General features: G+C 48.8%; 1 protein-coding gene across 1 annotated transcript in view; it reads right to left on the minus strand.

Moving 5' to 3' along the window:
* The window catches only part of LOC144717646 (R3H domain-containing protein 1-like), a 114,985-nt gene that overhangs the window by 25,976 nt on the left and 66,241 nt on the right, over nt 1–22,768 (minus strand). Inside the window, 8 exon segments of the mRNA XM_078593171.1 lie at nt 4,312–4,521; nt 5,417–5,523; nt 7,124–7,275; nt 7,710–7,906; nt 9,442–9,544; nt 10,040–10,321; nt 11,143–11,277; nt 12,361–12,542. Coding sequence (XP_078449297.1) covers nt 4,312–4,521; nt 5,417–5,523; nt 7,124–7,275; nt 7,710–7,906; nt 9,442–9,544; nt 10,040–10,321; nt 11,143–11,277; nt 12,361–12,542 — 1,368 coding nt within the window.

Genomic DNA, 22,768 nt, shown 5'->3' on the forward strand with positions numbered 1-22,768 from the left:
ACCTGCTTGTCAGTTTTGATGTGGTTTCCTTATTCACCAAGGTTCCTGTACCTGACACCATCGCAATCATTGAAGACTTGGTTATTCAAGGACTAAATGCTGGGGTACCCCCCCCTGGTGAGACACTGCTTAACCAATACATACTTCACCTGGAATGGAACTTTCTACAAGCAAACTGAGGGCACCCCAATGGGCTCCCGCCCATCTCCGGTTGTAGCCAACATCTTCATGGAGAAATTTGAGACTGACGCCATCCAGACTGCCACTCTACGCCCGACCTTATGGAAGAGGTACGTAGATGACACTTTTGTCATCTGGCCACATGGCCGGCCTGCTCTAGACCAATTTCTCGACCACATCAATTCCATACACCCAGCCATCAGATTCACCATGGAAGTCGAAAAAGATGGCAAGCTACCCTTTTTGGATGTCCTAATTAAAAGGAGACCTGATGGTTCAATGAGCCACTCTGTCTACAGGAAAGCCACCCATACGGATGCTTAGCTAAAACCGGATTCCCACCACCATCCATCCCAGAAGAATTCCCTCATCAAGACTCTATACCATAGAGCCCAATGCATCTCCGACCAGGAACACATTGCCAGTGAACTCAAACACGTACGCCAAGCTCTTAAGGCTAATGGTTACTCCGACTACACAATCCACAAAGCCATCACTCCAACCATCAAGAAGGATCCTGTTGAGGAGCCTTTCAAAACCATCACCTTACCCTACATTGCTGGGGTCACAAAAAAGATCTCCAAAATCCTGATTTACAACAAGATCCAGGTCCGATTCAACACAGTACATAAAATCTGTGATCTGGTCCCGTCTGTAAAATATGTGGTTCCAGACATACAGTACCCTGGTGTCTACAAACTAAGTTGCCTCTGTGGTAGCAGTTACATTGGGGAAACCAAACGACATGTCTCGGACCGCATCCGTGAACATAAAGCAGACCTGAAACACGGTAGGACAAACACCTCAACCGTGGCAGATCACTGTTACAACTCAGTGGGCTCACATGACATTGACTTCTCCAAGACAGAGGTTCTCTGCAAGCCATCTGGCTATCATGAGAGATTCGTTCATGAGGCAATCCACATATACAAACAGAGACAATTTCAACCGAGAAGATGGATTCTGGCTTAGCAATCATTGGAAGGACGTAATAAACCATTTCGGATCTTAACTGATTGTGTTCACGTTTACGGTGACTTTCAGACCGCGTTCCACTCACTGGCATTGTATTCTCCGCAGGGAATGAATTCTTTGCTCAGCTGCAAGTTCTCCCTCCACGACTCACCCATTGACACGACGGTCAATGGTACAGTGTATAATAACAAATAGTATAACATTTATATGCTTAATACAATGTACAAAGTAATATATAGTATCGTAATTGTATAGTAAACGTATAGCAGTGTGATACACATTAGGGTGGGTAGAATAATACATAGTGTTATATTAAAATGTATAAGGTATAGGGTGGTTTATAGCAATACAGTATATAATTTAATGTTGGGTTTGTCTATGGCAGTATATAGTACGGTGTATGCTCGTGTGATGTAAGAGAATAAAGTTTAGATGGAAGCATATTATATCATTTTTACGACGTAGAATTGTAATGTATTACTTGCTGTTAGTAACTCAGCTTATTGTAGAGTAAAGTAAGTATACTGATTATGCTATGCAGTTTATACTTTAGTTTTTTATGTAGTTTATACTTTAGTTTTCTACGTGGTTGTTTAGTAACTGCAGCTACATACTATTAACATTCCTTTCCTTTGTTAATGCTACTCCCTGCACCCTCCCTTGGTGCTGCTGATCCTGCATAATGCATGGGCATAATATGACTTTGAAACCCCCCCGCCCACCTCCTACGCATTTCCCATGAATATGCTAAATTCCTCTTGATATGCACATTCTTTTTGTTAAGGCGCTCTTCTTCCACCTCCAACCCAGCTTATATATAAGCTCCTAGCTTGGCAGTGTCTCATTCTTCACCTGAAGACGGCTGCTTGCGTTGTAGCCGAAACGTCGTGAGAATTATTTTATTTTATTATGTTTTATTTTTTTATTTATTCCAAACATGTTGGGTTCTATGCTCATTTGCTGATGGCGCTCCGTATTACGTTTTTATCCTTCCTTAACCGGGACGGCTAGATCACGGGTGGGGGGTGATGTAATAAGAGAGCGCCATCTCCTGCATTATTGTGGGGGTCACATTTACAGATTTATATAGTCCACGTATTATCCATAGTAGGGATTCTATCTGGAGGAAAGGTGAATGGGCGGATCTAGCAGGGAAGCCTCTGGAACGTTCTCGAAGGTTCCAGAGGGGGCGTGGCCAGAGGCGGGGCTTAGCCTCCCAGAAGTGAATATAAGCAGGGGGTACAGCAACGTTAGGGGTCGGTGTTTGAAGATCGAAGCGGGGCTCCCCGCCGCTGCTGCCCCGCCATCTCCACCTACCACGTCGCGGCTCGACATCCAGCCGCTCAGCGCGCGGCTCGACATCCAGCCGCTCAGCGCGCCGTCAGCCAGCGGTGCGTTATCGAGCGGGGTGAGCGCCACATGGCGCGGGGCAGCGCAGCCACGAGAGCGGGTCGACATCCGCGGAGAGAGAGAAGGCTGTACCGAAGATTTTATAAAAATCTTGAAGTTACCTGTACCGTGTCGGAGCCACTTATTACACAGGTAATGATCAAATGTGATTTTTTGAATGAGATGGAACAGCAATGGCCTAAACTTGTGCAAAGCATGAAACAAATAGAAGCAAAACGTTACAAGGATATTTATGCCAGCGCAAACACGCCTCTGTGATCCAATCACTTCAAGGTAGGGTTGGTGGGTGATGCAGGGATTATGCGTACAAACCACCCGATAGTGAGGTTCCTCTCGGTGGTAGTGCAAGTAGGTTGTTAGTTTAGAGTGTGGATTCTCTGGTTACTCAGATTTTGTCCCACAAACACACAAAAACCTCATAATTAATGGGTTACATATCCTAAAGCAGGGTATCATGAAAGATGATTGAAACCAAGTAAAGCTTTCCTGACTAAATAATCATGTTATTTTATGCACAATCTACATTAATTATATGCAGCAAATGAGGGTGACATTTCTATCAAAACACTAACTCTCATGTAAAACAAGACCACCCACCTAACTGTGTTCATGCTGCTTTGTATTCTTTTCTGAAGTTCAAATCGGTCAGCAGCTGCTTATTCGCATTATTTTATATTGTTTAGAACGTATTCAGGAGTGGAAGTTGGCTTGTTTATTAATTTAGCATCCTGTTCGACCTTCATAAAGGACACACACAAGCCCAGAGGAGATGGAAATGTAGTTTCTGCAGCAGACATGTTTCATCCACCCTCTCCCTAAGGATGCCTCGACCTGGTTGAGAGTTTTGGTGCAGTACAACTAATTTCCCGAGCTGCAGAAATGAAAGCAGCAATCGAAGCTAACGTGTCATATGGATTTAAAATGGATTTTACACCTTCAAAGACAAGATACACCCTCTTATCTTGAGCAGAAAAAAACCAGCCCACTCTGATGAGGAATACCTCAATAGTTTTAATGTTATGAAATTTGCAACAAAACATTCTCTCATTACAAATGTTTATGGTGAAGTGTACACTTTACACACAGTGCGCGCACCTACGTCTCTGTGATTCTGTGGCATCAATTGTGTGTTCTGCTAAAATCGAGACATTTTCCGCTGGATTAGTTGTTGTGTAAGCGCCTGTGCTTTGACTCGCTTAGAGTGCGCCTTGTGCCATAAAGTATTGCAAGAACCGTGAGATACAAACGACCCCAATAAAAACAAGTGAAATAACAGTATTTAATGAATTACTCTGCATTAACATTCACCTAACATGCATGACATAGCAGCACATTTACTTAAATATAACATCGAAGAAAGAGCTTTATTTACCAATTTACCTCAAAAAAGTCTTAAGACACTTCTATCAAGAGGGTCTTACATAGGATATTTGGCCAACTATCTGCCAAGTATTCTGTGTGTGGGATGAAACTTGAATACCTCTAGAAATCCCAGTCATATAATGGGAATATTCAACAATATGCATAGGTAGGTGAACAAAACTCTCAAATGTCTTAAACAGATCACTTCACGGCCATGCAGGCGGGTGTCACGCACGTGATCTATGAATAATATATTGCAAATCGGGGCCCTAACGGCTGCCATGTGCCTGGCTGAGCGGATTGAACGAGCTCGTAGGTCCTCTATTCAGAAAGGACGTCCTCTGACACGGGCACGCTGGGCCACTGACCGCGGCATGCGCGCACCTGGCACGAGGGTGAGCGCCGTGGGCGGGGACTTAGAGTCCATGTGCGATGCCGGCGCGGCAGTAGGTGGGCCTCCAGAGAGTCCCGCTGGAACGTGGCTTGCGGACGGGCCCCTGTGAGCCTGCGCCAGCCCATGGTGATGATGTTGATGCTGCTGGTGCTGCTGCACGAGTGGCGAGGGCGGCCGTTGTCCTTGTACGTAGCCGAACACTGGGCGTGCAAGGCAGACATTAAACAAACATGCACACGCAGCACAGACATTCATTAATGAACACCCTGCTGTTCAATGGAAATAAAAAAATCGACACTCAGAGCTTCTCCATCCCAGTTTCAAATAAACGTTATTGTTTAACACAAATTAAATAGAACAGTTGCCACATTGCTGTTGTTCTAGTTTATGATCGACCTGATTTGTAAATGCTTTATCGTGTTTGAGAAATTTACTAGATTTTTCCCCTTTAATTTGACTGTTACCATTCATTGGAATGAGTATTTTATGTAATAAATGGATCCATTCTTCAGAATCCTTGGCCTCAATAGCTTTGCAAACACTCAGGAGCTTGGTCTGAATAATTCCCAGTAGATCAGAGAAAAAAAATTAAACCAATTTGAATGCTAAAACAAGTTCTAAACAAGTGGTCATAACAGAATTGGTAATAACTGAAAGCAGAATGAAGTGGTCATATAGTCAGCCTGAGAACAGGTTGACTCACATAAAATGTATGGCTATGATCACCAAAACCCCAAGGTTAGAAGGAAAAATTAACATGGCATTATCGACTCCCTGCGGTATTTTGCCACACACAAAAACTGGAGAGAACTATACTCTACAGGTTTATCACGTTATTGCTGTATAGCTCTCCGATGCATGTGGGGCGAAACGTCGGGCATCATGCGGGTAGAACCTGAAAATACATCAGAGTGCTGGAAAGAACATTCCTTTTGGTAATGTAAACAAGGCACAGAGTTGATTAAGTCAGTCTAGACCGGACTGACCTGCTGAAAACCATCGCCCCCAGACACATTCAGCTAATGATGAGCAAGGCGCGTATTCGCCGCTGTACAATAGTGGCACTGTGCAGTGGCTGTGACGCCACGGTCTCACCTGCGTAGTGCTGCCCGTGTGGGGGTTGGGAGGCGGCGGGGGACTGAGTTCTTGGAAACTGCAGCTGCTCCATTCCAGGGGGCTGCAGGTAGCCTAGAACTGAACCACTGCCGGCCGATTGTCACGACACAAATTCACACCAGAATGTGCAGGGTGAGCATATGCTATTTGGCAAAAGGCCATTAAAACAGACTTAGAAAATGAAATTAAATGAAACAGGTAGGGAAGTCTGATTAACTAGACAGCAGAAAATAATTTAATCTATTGTTTGATTAGCCTTCGAAATATGTTTTTTCCAAGTAGTATTTGTTTCGAATAAATCCATTACTTTGACTAAGATGACAATTACTTGAGACTATACGATTATTTTGCAAGACAGACCATGATCCAGATTTCTAGATTGACAAATAAACAGACACGCTCCTTGTATGACTTGAACAGATTACATTTGTCACAGTAAAAACAATATGCTGCGATGAAGATGATGTCAAAACTGTGGTCTCGGCACCTTGGCCACAGCAATTGAGATCTTCACAGTTATAAGTATAACGAAGGTTACATGTCAAGTATAAGGAACATTATAAAGTATGTTTACATCCGTGGGTAAAGCCACACAAGCACATGAGGTTAAACATCTTATCTATGCATCCTGGATAAACATAAAAATTGCATTAATCACACAAGGTGCATTCTTTACACAACACATTTGGGTGGTCTCCTCCATTGTGACTAAAGGTCATGATATAAATAAAGCAGAAAACACCGGGAAGGTAGAATAAAGATTATGCCACCAATTGTGCTGAAGATGGTATCTAAAAGCATTCATGTGGCCGATTTTGCTAAGAAAAAAAAACACAGCATCTGAGGCTGATGCATAATGCATGAAGTCCAGGTGGATAATGTTATTTACTGAAGATTTTATAATGTTAAAGGACATATCACGCATTTAAAGTGTGCCAGTATATACATTTGCACATTGACAAAGGTGGTAAAATTAGGCTGAACATCACACCTGCAGTTAAATGATGCCGACACAAAAGGCCTCCCACGAAGCTTCCTGAGCGTCGGGCAGGGAAAGCTAGAGAAGTGGGTACAGTGATACCTCAGTTCACGAACTTAATTCGTGAACTGACTCTGGTCGTGAACCGAATTGGTCGTGAACCGAGGCACATTTCCCCATAGGGTTCAATGTAAATCCGGTTAATCCGTTCTGACCTTTTTTTTTGGTTTTTGAAGCACAAAAATATGAAACAAATTACAATACACATTAGTACTGTACAGTATAGTAATGAATAAAGAGAGAACACTAACCTTGCTTGAGATGACTTCAGTAAGCACTCAAACGGGTGAACTGTACAATACAGTAAATACAGTATTGTACAGTACAGTACTGTACAGTACAGTATGTGCTAAAAAGCACACCAAAAAGCAAAAAGTCACTGAAAGAGTCTTCACAGTACTCACAGTACTTCTTTCTGCGTCTCTTCTTCTCTCCACGATCTTCCTACAGGAAGTCACGACCATGTGACAGCCTGGAAATAGCATTAAAATGGCCGCGGCTTCTGTTTGTGAACCGAAGCGGAGTTCGTGAACCGGAGCATATTTTTATGAACTTTTCTGTTCGTGAACCGAGTTGTTCGTGAACAGAAGCGTTCGTGAACCGAGGTATCACTGTATACGCCAACTGGCATCGCGCTTGCAGTGTACCTGAGATTGCTCTGCAGGGCCGGCTGGCCCATGCTGCAGAACATGGGAGGCATGGTGCCGTGGGGCTGTCCACTGAGGAGCACGGGCTGTTGGTACTGCTGTTGAGGGGGAGGGGGTGGGGGCACGGGCCCCAAGGGGGCAGCCTGAGCCATCTGATTAAACATCATGAAAAAGGGAAGCAGAGAATGCACACAATGCAAATTGTGAACCCTTGAATCTGGCACACATCTTGGAAATGCATTACCCTCAATAATGCACCATCTAAATAAATATATTTTTAAGATGTGTTAAATACACCGTAAAAAACGTCATTACCACATTATTTCTTATATATCACCTTTACTCGGCAACTTTTAATCATTTGCAAAACCATCGATTGCATGCGATGACCAATCAAATTACATTAGAACTGACATGACAAGCCATCCAACATGTGTACTACAGTGCCATTTACATTCTCAATGGAAATTAAGCAAGTTCTTAAATCGTATCTGAAAATACAATGAACTGTAATCTGTAATCATGCCGATGAGCAAGGCCTCTACTGCCACCTAGTGAGCGAGCAGCGTAGATCAAGCCGCCTTACGTGATACGCCGACATTGGAGGGTAGTGGCTCATCATCCCTTGCAAGGTGCTACCAACGGGCCCCTGCACTGGACTTCCCAGGGCCCCAGGCATGGGATGCGCCAGACCTCCCTGCTGCCCCGGCATCATGCCCTGGCCCGGCGGCGGCTGCATGCTCACGTAGGCAGGCTGTGGCACCGCACCCATGGGCTGATAACCTGCGCGCATCCACAACGGGCGAGCGGCGTCAACGGCTGGGCATGTTTCAGTGCGAGTCAGGCTAGCGCCAAACATTCTTCAGTTGTTACACTATTAGACTTTTCTTCTGTCATATATGAAGCAGGCATTTAGAGAATTTTATTTATTGATGTACCATAACTGTTGTATTTTAAGTTTCAACATTTTTGACGTGTAAATGGCATTGTAAAACAAGGTTTTTGTCATATGTTAGTTATGTTTCTGTAATGTTTAATTATTATATATATGTATATTTTTTGCAAACATTGCACTCAGCTCCCATGTTTTATTAAATTTTTAGTCATCTCAATTCTGTGTTGCAAGAGACTCTCTCCCAATGGGCTCTTATATTGGAACATTTGTTTCAGATCTATGTATCCACTACAGTACCTTTAATATCGTTTCAGAAATATAAATTCTACCTGGTATTCTTGGAATTCAATCCACACAACATACAACATATACATTCAAATAAAACAGCCATTAAAAACGCATTGGTAAAATTCTACGGTAACCTACCAATAAAAGCAAGCACATGGTATGATAAAATGGCTATCGAGTCTAACAAAGATAGGCTCACTGAATTGTATTTTATGTGTGGAGGAGCTACTCATTTGCTTCAACACAGTACCCCCACCCCCTGGGAGATGCTGTGCACTGGTGTACTGTGGGCTGCCAGGGAAAGAGACCGGTTCACTGTGAGAGGACAGGGCTCATTACTCCCAGGCAGCGTTGCGGCCTCCTCCTCAGGCACCCCCGGCCACACGGCTCTGCTGCGTCCCCCAGCGTGTGTGCTTGTGTTCGTGCACTGAACGTGCCACCCCTGTCAATGATGGAGGATTCCGGGCCAAAAGCTGCTGCCGCCCAAATGTGTGGCATCATCACTCACCTTCGCACCGAAGCTGCTGCTCCATGCCTGCCTTTTGGCAGAAGCAAAGGCTTTATGAGAACGAGGGCAAACGCATCAGTTAGACGATGCTGCCTCAATGCTTCTTGAGGTGTGTTTAGAGTGCCTATCCAATGTGAACATACCCTTCAGTTAGGAATAGGGTTAATATTCTCTGGACTACACCACTGTGATATATTATTAAACCGAAATTCATGAGATTCTCCATATATATTACGTACGTGTGCAACTGATAATGAATGGAGTAAATCAGTGGATATCTTACACCAACTCCCATCCAAACACATTGCTTCTATGACCATTCAATATGAGCCCACGTGTCTCTCGTAAGAGACTTATCTCAATTAATGCATCAATTACCACTTTAAGATGCAGATGAACAGATAAACAATTCACATTCAAATAACATGATTTGTGGATCCAAAAAACGCTGCATCATGGCCCAATCTGTATGTGTTGTGGTAAGGGTATCCTGACTACTGTAATCTTATGGCATACACTGCTGAGCATTTACACTACATCCAGCCACACTGCTCTGGGACAATGAGTGGGTGGGATACAGAATTCAAGCAACAGTTGGTTTGTGTCTGTGTGTGTGCGTGGCCTCACTTAGCTGCTGGCCGCGAGAACCACTATACTGCATGGTAGCTCCACCCCGGTACTGCTGCCCCGGTGGAGGATATGGGGATGGAGGGCAGAAGTAAACGGTCATCTGCATGGAACGACAACAGCCGTCAAGATAGGTTAGAAGCGACCTAGACGTAAAGAGTTAATGGACAGAAAATATAAAATACACCCATGCATTTGAAGATTGAGGTCACATGCGTTAATGGTGAATGATATAATTAAAATGTTTCAAATACCTTTTGGAGATGAATGCATCTTGGCTTAAATGTAAAACACGCTGGTAAAAATTGTATCGTGTTTTAACAGTTGCAAAGAAAAACTCAAGTTGCAAAAACAACTCAACTTATAATTGGAATTCTTGGCCTTACAGGGGCTTCATTGAGACTGAGAAATTCAAGATTTGGTGGCCGCATCTGTTTACAAACAACAAACTAGTCAAACAAAATTACATTTAAACTGCAGACAATTGAGAATTGTATACCGAGACTGGTCAACTCTGCAATGATTGTAATCACAACGCAACTCTCATACATGCATTTATGCACACACACACCCATGCATGTGGCACGTGGTACCGCACCTGACCATGCTGCTGGGCCTGCTGCTGCTGATGCTGCTGCAGGCTTGGCTGCTGCCCAGTACTGCCCTGCCCTGTGGGTCCTGCTGACGCTCCCATGTGGAAGCCCCCTTGGTGCAGCAGGCCTGAGATGCCAGACACTCCGATGTAGGCAGGCTGATGGGAGCCCTGCACCATGACAGGGCACATGGCCGCGTGGCCATGCGGCTGCATGGCATCCAGCGTGTCACCCGACGTCTGACGATTCAGGCTCATCTGGCCAAAGTGTGGGCCCAGCTCCTCTGGCTGCAGGGTGGTAGAAAATAAGAAAAGGTGAGCGTTGTTGAGGTGTGTAGTACCTTAATTCACATATTAGAAAGCAGTAATTCTCAAAGGTTTTGGATCCACGGGCAACCCAAAAAAAATGTCAAGAACCACCATGCAGTATAAATATGGTGTTTTGCGAAAATAAATCGTATCTGTAACAGTTCCACGGATCACTTTCCACAGCCATGTGGATCACCAGTGGTCTAAAGACCACAAGTTGAGAAACCACTGCCATATTTGCTTCACAAGCACATATAGCTGATGGCAATACAGCTACAAGTGAAAATTAATTAATACACATTTATTGTTGAATGACCTTTGTAATGGACTCAAGAAGAAACAATAAACATGTTAAACATGTTATTATATAAAACCTAGAAGTAAATCAAGCTCAGAAGAGCCCATTTTTGTGATAGTTTTATCATGTTGTCTTCTGCGGGATAGGCATGAATGCTGGTGGCTTCCTTTTTAATTTTCTGGTCATTCTATTCTCAGGGAAATGAGAAAAAAAGAAAACGTTCATGTGTGGAATACTACAGGCATTGAGGATTTCAGCCAAAAGCACAGCAAGAGACAGGGGGAGGGTGAGTGGCATGAGGTGGACAGCATCGCTCCTGGCCAAGGGTTGGGTGTTGAATTTATGAAAGCCATGAGCACAGTCGCATAAACAATACCCGTACCCTTAGCAAACATTAAGCATTTGAGCATCAATTAACACTCAGCAACTTTAGCTACGCTCTCGTGCCCCCTTCTGCACCATCGTGATGGAATACCGAACCCCGGGAATATTGAGGCTTTACCGTGTGGTACTGCTGCTGCTGGGTATGAAGTACAGGCATTAGCGGCTGCGTGGGGGCCGCAGGGTGGTGGGTGGCTGTGCTGGGAGCGTAGGATGCCATTGGGTATGAGCCAGGCTGGGACCCGAGTGCCACGCACTGGGCAGCAGGGACGTGTGGGCAAGAACAAGACATCACAGATTGCACCAGTAGCAGTGATGAAATAATATTTTCCTTTATCCAAGAAGTATATGACTGCAGAGAAAGACGCAACCTAAAAAACAGGCCTTACGTTGCAGCTATGCACTTCACCTGTGGATCCCAAGCTGTGTGACATGAGTTTGTGATTGAGAAAACAGACTTAAATGTTGAAGGGAAGCGTGTAATTTTGTATGTATGTTAAACGTCTTTCGCACCGTACATAGCCAACTGTGCTAAAGAAATTATGGTATTCTCGTAGTATTTCTGTGATGTCATTCCCACATAGTTTAATTTAAGGTAAATGCAGTAACATCACTTGAGCAGTAAAGCCAGAGTGCCTGATATATATCTTTTTCTAATGAAGCTAAAGCCAGTTTCGCGTCGGACAGCCCAGGGGACACAAAGCCGAGTTACGCATCAACAAGTTGAGAACTCTTTGATTTTTCCAGGTTGGTTTCTTATAAGCAGAATGCCCCCACAGCTGAGCTACTGGGACAGCTGAGTGAACATAAGGTTTTTAACAGATTAAGGTCAAAGTTAGCATCTGCTTGGCTTCAACAGCAACGGGGCAACCATATCAGCACAAGGCATCAATCATCCAGCAAAGTCTAGTTGCGAGCCACATTTTTATCTCCATGGTTAAACACGTTATAACGTACCATACTAGAATTCGGTGGGAGAGCTATGCCAGTTTATTTTGTGTATGGGGAGTGGTGGCCTAGTGGTTATCACACTCCACTATGAACCTGTTGACCTGAGTTCAATTCTCTACCAGTGAACATCAGTGGCGAGAGACATCAGAAACGGAACTGGACCACCTCTAGGTTGATTCAGATATAAATGAGTACCTGGTGCGGTGTGTAAACACCAGCAATGGGGAGAATAAGATGGCCAGGTGTGGCCTCATGTGCCATGCAGCGTTTACTAGGTAACATCACTTGCCTCAATCGTCGATAAGGCTCTACGGGGAATCTGTGTAGTTGTGTATGTGAGATTATGTATTTGTGTGCCTCAGCCTGAGTGCAGAGAAATTTTCCTCACCTGTGCGGCCTGGTGGGGGAGTTGCTGTCGCTGCTGTGGATTTGGTCGTTGGTGGAGCAACTGCTGGCAGGTACCAGGCCCCACCATCTGTGTTGCTATCTGCTGCTGCTGCGGTTGCTGTACCTGCCCGGTGGGAGGGTTGTACACTGCCAGGGACCCATCCGCATTCAGCAGTGGCTGCCCTGTTGGAGCAAACAGCGGGTTCAGTGAAATGGATCGCAGAACAAGTCCAGCAGGCCTGGCAATCCTATCGTAAGAAATATCAAATATTTCAAAGACAGTAGCAGTTAGACTTGGCAAGTGCCCCCTGTGTCAAAAGTCCATGGATAATCTTACCTAAAAACGTCACTTTTTGTCTGTCTGTCTGTCCGTCTGTCTGTCTGTCTATGTACGCTCGCTTGCGAGGGATTTGGCGCTCGGGCCGTGGGGTTTAGGACGAAAAAAATTTGCCGGGAAGCACGTCTCGTGCCCCGCGGTGGGAATAGGCATTTCCGTTTATTCGTCCGTCGCCTTTAAAGTGGTCCGATTATCGATTTAGTGCGATGTCTCTTTATTTATTTATTATTGCCGCCCGGCACGTGACGAAGCACGCCATTGCGCATGCGCGAGACGCCGACCAGGGCGGTTGCCCCTGGCAATGGGCAGCAACGCCGTCGCTGCGGGGTGGACGCCATTTTTAAATCCCGTAAAAAATATGCACACGCATTAACACGCGACGCTGAGGTAAATACATCAAAGTTTCACGTCCCCCCCACCCCAATGTGTGCACTTACTATCATAGGGTCGGTAGATAATAAAATTATAGCGATTAGACAGTATTATTGTAGCGTGGGGGGGGGGGGGGTAACGGCCCCAGCACCCAGCCTCAGCTGGGTGGGCAATCTAGGCGAGGCCGGAGGCTCTGCACGGTACTAGGCCTCGACACCCCACACGTGTCAGGCGAAGACTTTGTGCTATAAACTCGATATACCCAGCGTTGCACGGGGCAAAAATACATTTAAAATATTCTGAAAACGTTAAAACCAATGAAAATACAACTGTGTAATTAAAATTTGAAACCCGACCGCGCCAAGAATCGATTCTCTGAATCGCGCAAAGGAATCGAGGTTGTAGACTCCTTTTGAATCGGCCGATTCCCGTTTGCTATAAGTTGGTTATAGTCGATATAAACTGCTACGAACAGGAAATATCTGGCGTTGACCGGGGCAAAAATATAATGAAAAACTCCTGAAAACATTAAAACATAACACACCAATGAAAATAAAACTCTGTCATTCAAAATGTAAACCCCCAACACGCCAGGAATCGATTCTTTGAATCGCGCAAAGGAATTATCGAAGGTTGTAGATTACTTTAAAATCGCCCTATTCCCATTTTAAAATCTGCGTGTCGCCAAATTTGCTTGACATTTCCAACAGACACACACATTCACACATTTAGCTTTTACATTTAACATACAAAACGCCAGCATGTACTGCTGTCATCATAGGCAAAAATATATACACCCTCACCACTCACACTCACCCTCACTACTCACCCTCACCACGACTACTCACCCTCACCACTCTCCCTCACCACTCTCTCACCACTCATCCTCACCACCACCACTCACGCTGACCACTCACACTCACCACTCACCCTCACCACTCACCCACAACACTCACCCTAACCACTCACTCTCACTACTCACCCTCACCACCACCACTCACCCTGACCACTCACCCTCAACACTCACCCTCACCACCACCACTCACCCACAACACCCTCACCGCCACCACTCACCCTCACCACTCACCCTCACTACTCACCACTCTCTCTCACCACTCACGCTCACCACTCAGCCTCACCACTCACCGCTCTCCCTCACCACTCACCCCTCACCCTTCTCCCTCATCACTCACGCTCACCATTCACCCTCACCACTCACCCCTCTCCCTCACCACTCACCCTCACCACTCAACCCTCTCCCTCACCACTCACGATCACCACTCACCCCTCTCCCTCACCACTCACCCTCACCACTCACCCCTCTCCCTCACCACTCACCCCTCTCCCTCACCACTCACGCTCACCACTCACCCTCACCACCCACCCCTCTCCCTCACCACTCACCCCTCTCGCTAACCACTCACGCTCACCACTCACCCTCACTACTCACCCTCACCACTCATCCTCACTACTCACCACTCACCACTCACCCTCACCACTCACCACTCACTCTCACAACTCACGCTCACCACTCACGCTCACCACTTAACCTCACCACTCACCCCTCTCCGTCACCACTCACCCTCACCACTCACCCTCACCACTCACCCTCACCACTCTCCCTCACCAATCACCCTCACCAATCACCCTCACCAATCATCCTCACCACTCACCCTCACCACCACCACTCACCCTCAGCACTCATGCTCACCACTCACCCTCACCACTCACCCCTCATCACTCACCCTAACCACTCACCCCTCTCCCTCACCAATCACCCTAACCACTCACCCCTCTCGCTCACCACTCACCCTCACCAATCATCCTCACTTCACTACTCACCCTCACCACTCACCCTCACCATTCACTCTCACCACTCACGCTCACCACTCACCCTCACCACTCACCACTCACCCCTCTCCGTCACCACTCACCCTCACCACTCACTCCTCTCCCTCACCACTCACCCTCACCACTCACCCTTCTCCCTCACCACTCACCCTAACCACTCACCCCTCTCCCTCACCAATCACCCTAACCACTCACCCCTCTCCCTCACCACTCACGCTCACCACTCACCCTCACCAATCATCCTCACTACTCACCACTCACGCTCATCACTCACCCTCACCACTCACCCCTCTCCGTCACCACTCACCCTCACCACTCACCCCTCTCACTCACCCTCACCACTCACCCCTCTCCCTCACCACTCAGCCTCATCAATCGCCCTCACCGCTCACCAATCACCCTCACCACTCACCCTCACCACTCACCCTCACCACTCATCCCTCACTAATCACCACTCACAACCGCCACTCACCCTCACCAATCATCTTCACTACTCACGGCTCACGACTCACCCCTCTCCCTCACCACTCACCCTCACCAATCATCTTCACTACTCACGGCTCACCACTCACCCCTCTCCCTCACCACTCACCCCTCTCCCTCACCACTCACTCTCACCACTGACCCTCACCACTCACCCTCACCACTCACCCTCACCACTCACCCTCACCAATCATCCTCACTACTCACCACTCTTCCTCACCACTCACCCTCTCCCTCACCACTCACCCCTCTCCCTCACCACTCACGCTCACCCTCACCCTCACCACTCTCCCTCACCAATCATTCTCACTACTCACGACTCACCCTCACCCTCACCACTCCCCACTCACTCTCACCACTCACGCTCACCCCTCTCCCTCACCCCTCTCCCTCACCACTCACACTCACCACTCACCCTCACCACTCACCCTCACCACTAACCATCAACACAAACCCTAACCACTCACCCTCACCACTAACCCTCACCACTCACCCTCACCACTTACCACTCACCCTCACCACCACCACTCACCCCTCACCACTAACCCACACCACTCACCCTCACCACTCACCCTGACCCCTCACCCCTAACCACTCACCCTCACTACTCACCCTCACCACTAACCCTCACCACTCACCACTCACCCTCACCACTCACCCCTCACCACTCACCCTCCCCACTCACCCTCACCACTCACCCTTCCTACTCACCACTCAACCTCACCACTGACCACTCACCCTTACCCTCACCACTCACCCTCACCACTCACCCTCACTACTCACCCCTAACCACTCACCCTCACTACTCACCATCACCACTTACCCTCACCACTCATGCTCACCACTCACCCTCACCACTAACCCTCACCACTCACCCTTACTATTCACCACTCACCCTCACCACTCACCCTCAACATCAACACTCACCGTCACCACTCACCCTCACCACAAATCTTAACCACTCACCCTCACCACTCACTCTCACCACACCCTCAGCACTCACCCTCCCCACTCACCCTCACCACACACCCTCACCACTCACCCTCACCATTCACCCTCACCACTCACCCTCACCACTCACCCTCACCACTAACCCTCACCCTCACCACTCACCCTTACTACTCACCACTCACCCTCCCCACTCACCCTCACCACACACCCTCACCACTCACCCTCACCATTCACCCTCACCCTTACCCTCACCACTAACCCTCACCCTCACCACTCACCCTTACTACTCACCACTCAACCTCACCACTCACCTTCACCACTCACCCTCACCACTCACCCTCACTACTCACCCCTCACCATCACCACTAACCCTCACCACTCACCCTCACGACTCACCCTCAACACCAACACTCACCACTAACCACTCACTGGTGATGGTGGGACCTGCTATAACAGTAGTGCATGCCGACTGTAGTGGTACCTGCTATGACTACAGCAGTGCATATTGTGGTGGTACTTGGTATGATTACAGCAGTGCATACTGCTGTGGTGGTACCTGCAATAATAACAGCAGTGCATACTGACTGATGGTACCTGCTATGATGACAGAAATGCATACCGACTGAGGTGGTACCTGCTATCACTACAGCAGTGTATACTGACTGGTGGTACCTGCTATGATTACAGCAGTGCATACTGCTGTGTTGGTACCTGCTATGATTACAGCAGTGCATACTGCTGTGGTGGTACCTGTTATGATGACAGCAGTGCATATTGTGGTGGAACCTGCTATGATTACAGCAGTGCATACTGCTGTGGTGGTATCTGCTATGATGAGAGGAGTACATATTGTGGTGGTGGTACCTGCTATGATTACAGCAGTGCATATTGACTGTACTCATCATTCACCCACACCATTCACCACTCACAACTCACCCTCACCACTCACCACTCCCACTCACTACTCACCCTCACCATTCACCCTCACAACTCACCACTCACCAATCTCCCTCACCAATATCCCTCACCACTCACCCTCACCACTCACCCTCACCACTTACCCTCACCACTCACCAATCACCACACACCCTCACCACTCACTCTCACCACTAACCCTCACCACTCTCCCTCACCACTCTCCCTCACCACTCTCCCTCACCACTCACTCTCACCATTCCCCCTCACCATTCAGCCTCACCACTCACCCTCACCACTCACCCTCACCACTCACCGTCACAACCACCACTCACCCTCACCACTCAACCTCACTACTCACCATTCATGCTGACCAATCACCACTGACCGATCACCACTCTCCACTAACCCTCACCACTCACTAGTCACCCTCAAAACTAACCACTCTCTCACCACTCACCCTCACCACTCAGCACTCACCCTCACCACTCACCACTCACGCTCACCACTCACCCCTCACCGCTCACCGATCACCACTCACCCATCACCACTCACAACCGCCACTCACCCTCACCACTCACCCTCACAACAACCGCTCACCCTCACCCTCACCACTCACCCTCACCACTCACCACTCATCCTCACCAATCACACCCTCACCAATCACCACTCACTGCTCACCATCACCACTCACGCTCACCCTCACCCCTCACTAATCACCACTCACAACCGCCACTCACCCTCACCACTCATCCTCACCAATCACACCCTCAACAATCACCACTCACCCTCACCACTCACGCTCACCACTCACCCTCACCACTCACTCTCACCACTCACCCTCACAACAACCACTCACCCTCACCACTAACCCTCACCACTCTCCCTCACCAATCACCCTCACCAATCATCATCACCACTCACCCTCACCACCACCACTCACCCTCAGCAATCACGCTCACCACTCACCCTCACCATTCACCCCTCACCACTCATCCTAACCACTCACCCCTCTCCCTCACCAATCACCCTAACCACTCACCCCTCTCCCTCACCACTCACGCTCACCACTCACGCTCACCACTCACCACTCACCCCTCTCCGTCACCACTCACCCTCACCACTCTCCCTCACCACTCACCCTCACCAATCACCCTCACCGCTCATCATTCACCCTCACCACTCACCCTCACCACTCACCCTTCTCCCTCACCACTCACCCTAACCACTCACCCCTCTCCCTCACCACTCACCCTCACCACTCACTCCTCTCCCTCACCACTCACTACCACCACTCTTCCTCACCACTCAACCTCACCACTCACTCTCACTACTCACGCTCATCACTCACCCTCACCACTCACCCCTCTCCGTCACCACTCACCCTCACCACTCACCCCTCTCCCTCACCACTCACTACCACCACTCTCCCTCACCACTCACCCTCACCACTCACCCCTCTCCATCACCACTCACCACTACCACTCACCCTCACCACTCACCATTCACCACTCACGCTCACCACTCACCCTCACCACTCACCCTCACCACCACCACTCACCCCTCACCACTAACCCACACCACTCACCCTCACCACTCACCCTGACCCCTCACCACTGACCACTCACCCTCACCACTCACCCTTCTTACTCAACCTCACCACTAACCCTCACCCCTGACCACTCACCCTCCCCACTCACCACTCACCCTCACCACTTCACTCTTCCTACTCACCACTCACCCTCACCACCCACCACTCACCCTCACCACTCACCCTTCCTACTCACCACTCAACCTCACCACTGACCACTCAGCACTCACCCTCACCACTCACCCTCACTACTCACCCCTAACCACTCATGCTCACCACTCACCCTCACCACTAACCCTCACCACTCACCCTTACTATTCACCACTCACCCTCACCACTCACTCTCAACATCAACACTCACCGTCACCACTCACCCTCACCACTCACCATCACCACAAATCCTAACCACTCACCCTCACCACTCACTCCCTCAGCACTCACCCTCCCCACTCACCCTCCCCACTCACCCTCACCACACACCCTCACCACTCACCCTCACCACTAACCCTCACCCTCACCACTCACCCTTACTACTCACCACTCACCCTCACCACTCACCTTCACCACTCACCCTCACCACTCACCCCTCACCATCACCACTAACCCTCACCACTCATCCTCACCACTCACCACTCACCCTCAACACCAACACTCACCACTAACCACTCACTGGTGATGGTGGGACCTGCTATAACAGCAGTGCATGCCGACTGTGGTGGTACCTGCTATGACTACAGCAGTGCATATTGTGGTGGTACCTGGTATGATTACAGCAGTGCATACTGCTGTGGTGGTACCTGCAATAATAACAGCAGTGCATACTGACTGATGGTACCTGTTATGATGACAGAAGTGCATACCGACTGAGGTGGTACCTGCTATCACTACAGCAGTGTATACTGACTGGTGGTACCTGCTATGATTACAGCAGTGCATACTGCTGTGGTGGTACCTGTTATGATGACAGCAGTGCATATTGTGGTGGAACCTGCTATGATTACAGCAGTGCATACTGACTGGTGGTACCTGCTATGATTACAGCAGTGCATACTGCTGTGTTGGTACCTGTTATGATTACAGCAGTGCATACTGCTGTGTTGGTACCTGTTATGATGACAGCAGTGCATATTGTGGTAGAACCTGCTATGATTACAGCAGTGCATACTGCTGTGGTGGTATCTGCTATGATGAGAGGAGTACATATTGTTGTGGTGGTACCTGCTATGATTACTGCAGTGCATATTGACTGTACTCATCATTCACCCACACCATTCACCACTCACAACTCACCCTCACCACTCCCACTCACTACTCACCCTCACCATTCACCCTCACAACTCACCACTCACCAATCTCCCTCACCACTCACCAATCTCCCTCACCACTCACCCTCACCACTCACCAATCACCACACACCCTCACCACTCACTCTCACCACTAACCCTCACCACTCTCCCTCACCACTCTCCCTCACCACTCTCCCTCACCACTCACTCTCACCATTCACCCTCACCATTCAGCCTCACCACTCACCCTCACCACTCACCCTCACCACTCACCGTCACAACCACCACTCACCGTCACAACCACCACTCACCCTCACCACTCACCGTCACCACTCAACCTCACCCTCACTACTCACCATTCATCCTGACCAATCACCACTGACCAATCACCACTCACCACTCTCCACTAACCCTCACACCACTCAACCTCACCACTCACCACTCACCCTTAAAACTAACCACTCTCTCACCCTTACCACTCACACTCACCACTCAGCACTCACCCTCACCACTCACCCTCACCACTCACCCTCACCACACACCCTCACCAATCACCCCTCAGCCTCACCACTCACCCTCACCGTCACCACTCACTCTCACCTCTCACCCTCACCATTGACCCTCTCCACTCACCCTTACTACTCACCCTCACCACTCACCCTCAACACTCACCCTCACCACTCTTCTTCACTACTCACCCTCAACACTCACCATCACCACTCACTCTCACCACTCACGCTCACCCTCACCACTCACCCTTACTACTCACCCTCACCACTCACCACACACCCTCACCACTCACCACTCTTCTTCACTACTCACCCTCACCACTCACCCTCACCACTCACCCTCACCACTCTTCTTCACTACTGACCCTCACCACTCACCCTCACCACTCACCACACACCCTCACCACTCACCCTCACCACTCACCACTCTTCTTCACTACTCACCCTCACCACACACCCTCACCACTCACCCTCACCACTTACCACTCTTCTTCACTACTGACCCTCACCACTCACCCTCACCACTCATCACTCACCCTCACTACTCACCCTCACCACTGACCCTCACTGCTCACCACTCACCACTCATCCTCACTACTCACCCTCACCACTCACCGCTCTCCCTCACCACTCACCCTCACCGCTCACCCTCACCACCACTGTGGTGGTGGTACCTGCTATGACGACAGTAGTACAAGCTGACGTTTTGTATGTTGAATGTCAAAATCTAAATTAGTGAATGTGTGTGTCTGTTCAAAATGTTAAGCATACTTGGCGACACGTAAGCAAGATTTTAAAACGGGAATAGGGTGAGTGGTGGCAGTAAGGGTGAGTGTTGAGGGTGAGTGGTGAGTGGTTAGGTTGAGTAGGGAGCGTGAGTGGTGAGCATGAGTGGTGAGCGTGACTGGTGAGTGGTGAGGGTGAGTGGTAAGGGAGAGTGGTGAGGGTGAGTGGTGAGTGTGGTGAGTGGTGATTGGTGAGGATGAGTGGTGAGTAGTGAGGGTGAGTGGTGACGGTGAGTGGCGGTTGTGAGTGGTGATTAGTGAGGGGTGAGTGGTGAGCGTGAGTGGTGAGGGTGAGTGGTGAGGGTGAGAGTGAGTGGTGAGGGTGAGTGGCGGTTGTGAGTGGTGATTAGTGAGTGGTGAGGGTGAGCGGTGAGGGTGAGTAGTGAGGGTGAGTAGTGAGGGTGAGTGGTGAGTGGTGAGGGTGAGCGGTTAATGTGAGGGTGAGTGGTGAGGGTGAGTGGTGAGAGTGAGTGGTGAGGGTGAGTGTTGAGAGAGTGGTTAGTGGTGAGTGGTGAGGGTGAGTGGTGAGGTTGAGTGGTGAGGGTTAGTGGAGAGTGGTGAGGGTGAGTGGTGATTGGTCAGTGGTAATTGGTGAGGATGAGTGGTGAGTAGTGAGGGTGAGGTTGACTGGTGAGGGTTAGTGGAGAGTTGTGAGGGTGAGTGATTAGTGGTGATTGGTCAGAGGTGATTGGTGAGGATGAGTGGTGAGGGTGAGTGGTGAGGCTGAATGGTGAGGGTGAATGGTGAGGGTGAGTGGTGATTGGTGAGTGGTGAGGGTGAGTGGTGAGGCTGAATGGTGAGGGTGAGTGGTGAGTGGTGAGGGAGAGTGGGGAGTGGTGAGGGTGAGTGGTGAGGGAGAGTGGTGAGGGAGAGTGGTGAGGGTTAGTGGTGAGGGTGAGTGGTGAGGGTGAGTGGTGAGGCTGAATGGTGAGGGTGAGTGGTGAGGGTGAGTGGTGAGGGAGATTGGTGAGTGGTGAGTTGTGAGGGTGAATGGTGAGGGTGAGTGGTTAGTAGTGAATGGTGAGTGTGAGTGGTGAGGGTGAGTGGTGAGGATGAGTGGTGAGGGTGAGTTGTGAGTGGTGAGGGTGAGTGGTGAGTACAGTCAATATGCACTGCTGTAATCATAGCAGGTACCACCACCACAGTATGTACTGCTCTCATCAGAGCAGGTACCACCACCACCACCATATGTACTGCTGTCATCATAGCAGGTACCACCACAGCAGTATGCACTGCTGTAATCATAGCAGGTACCACCACAGCAGATTGCACTGCTGCAATCATAGCAGGTACGACCACAGTCAGTATGTACTGCTGTAATCATAGCAG

Source organism: Lampetra planeri, chromosome 1 (assembly GCF_965212315.1).
Source record: "Lampetra planeri chromosome 1, kcLamPlan1.2.h2, whole genome shotgun sequence".
Classification (NCBI taxonomy): Eukaryota; Metazoa; Chordata; class Hyperoartia; order Petromyzontiformes; family Petromyzontidae; genus Lampetra; species Lampetra planeri.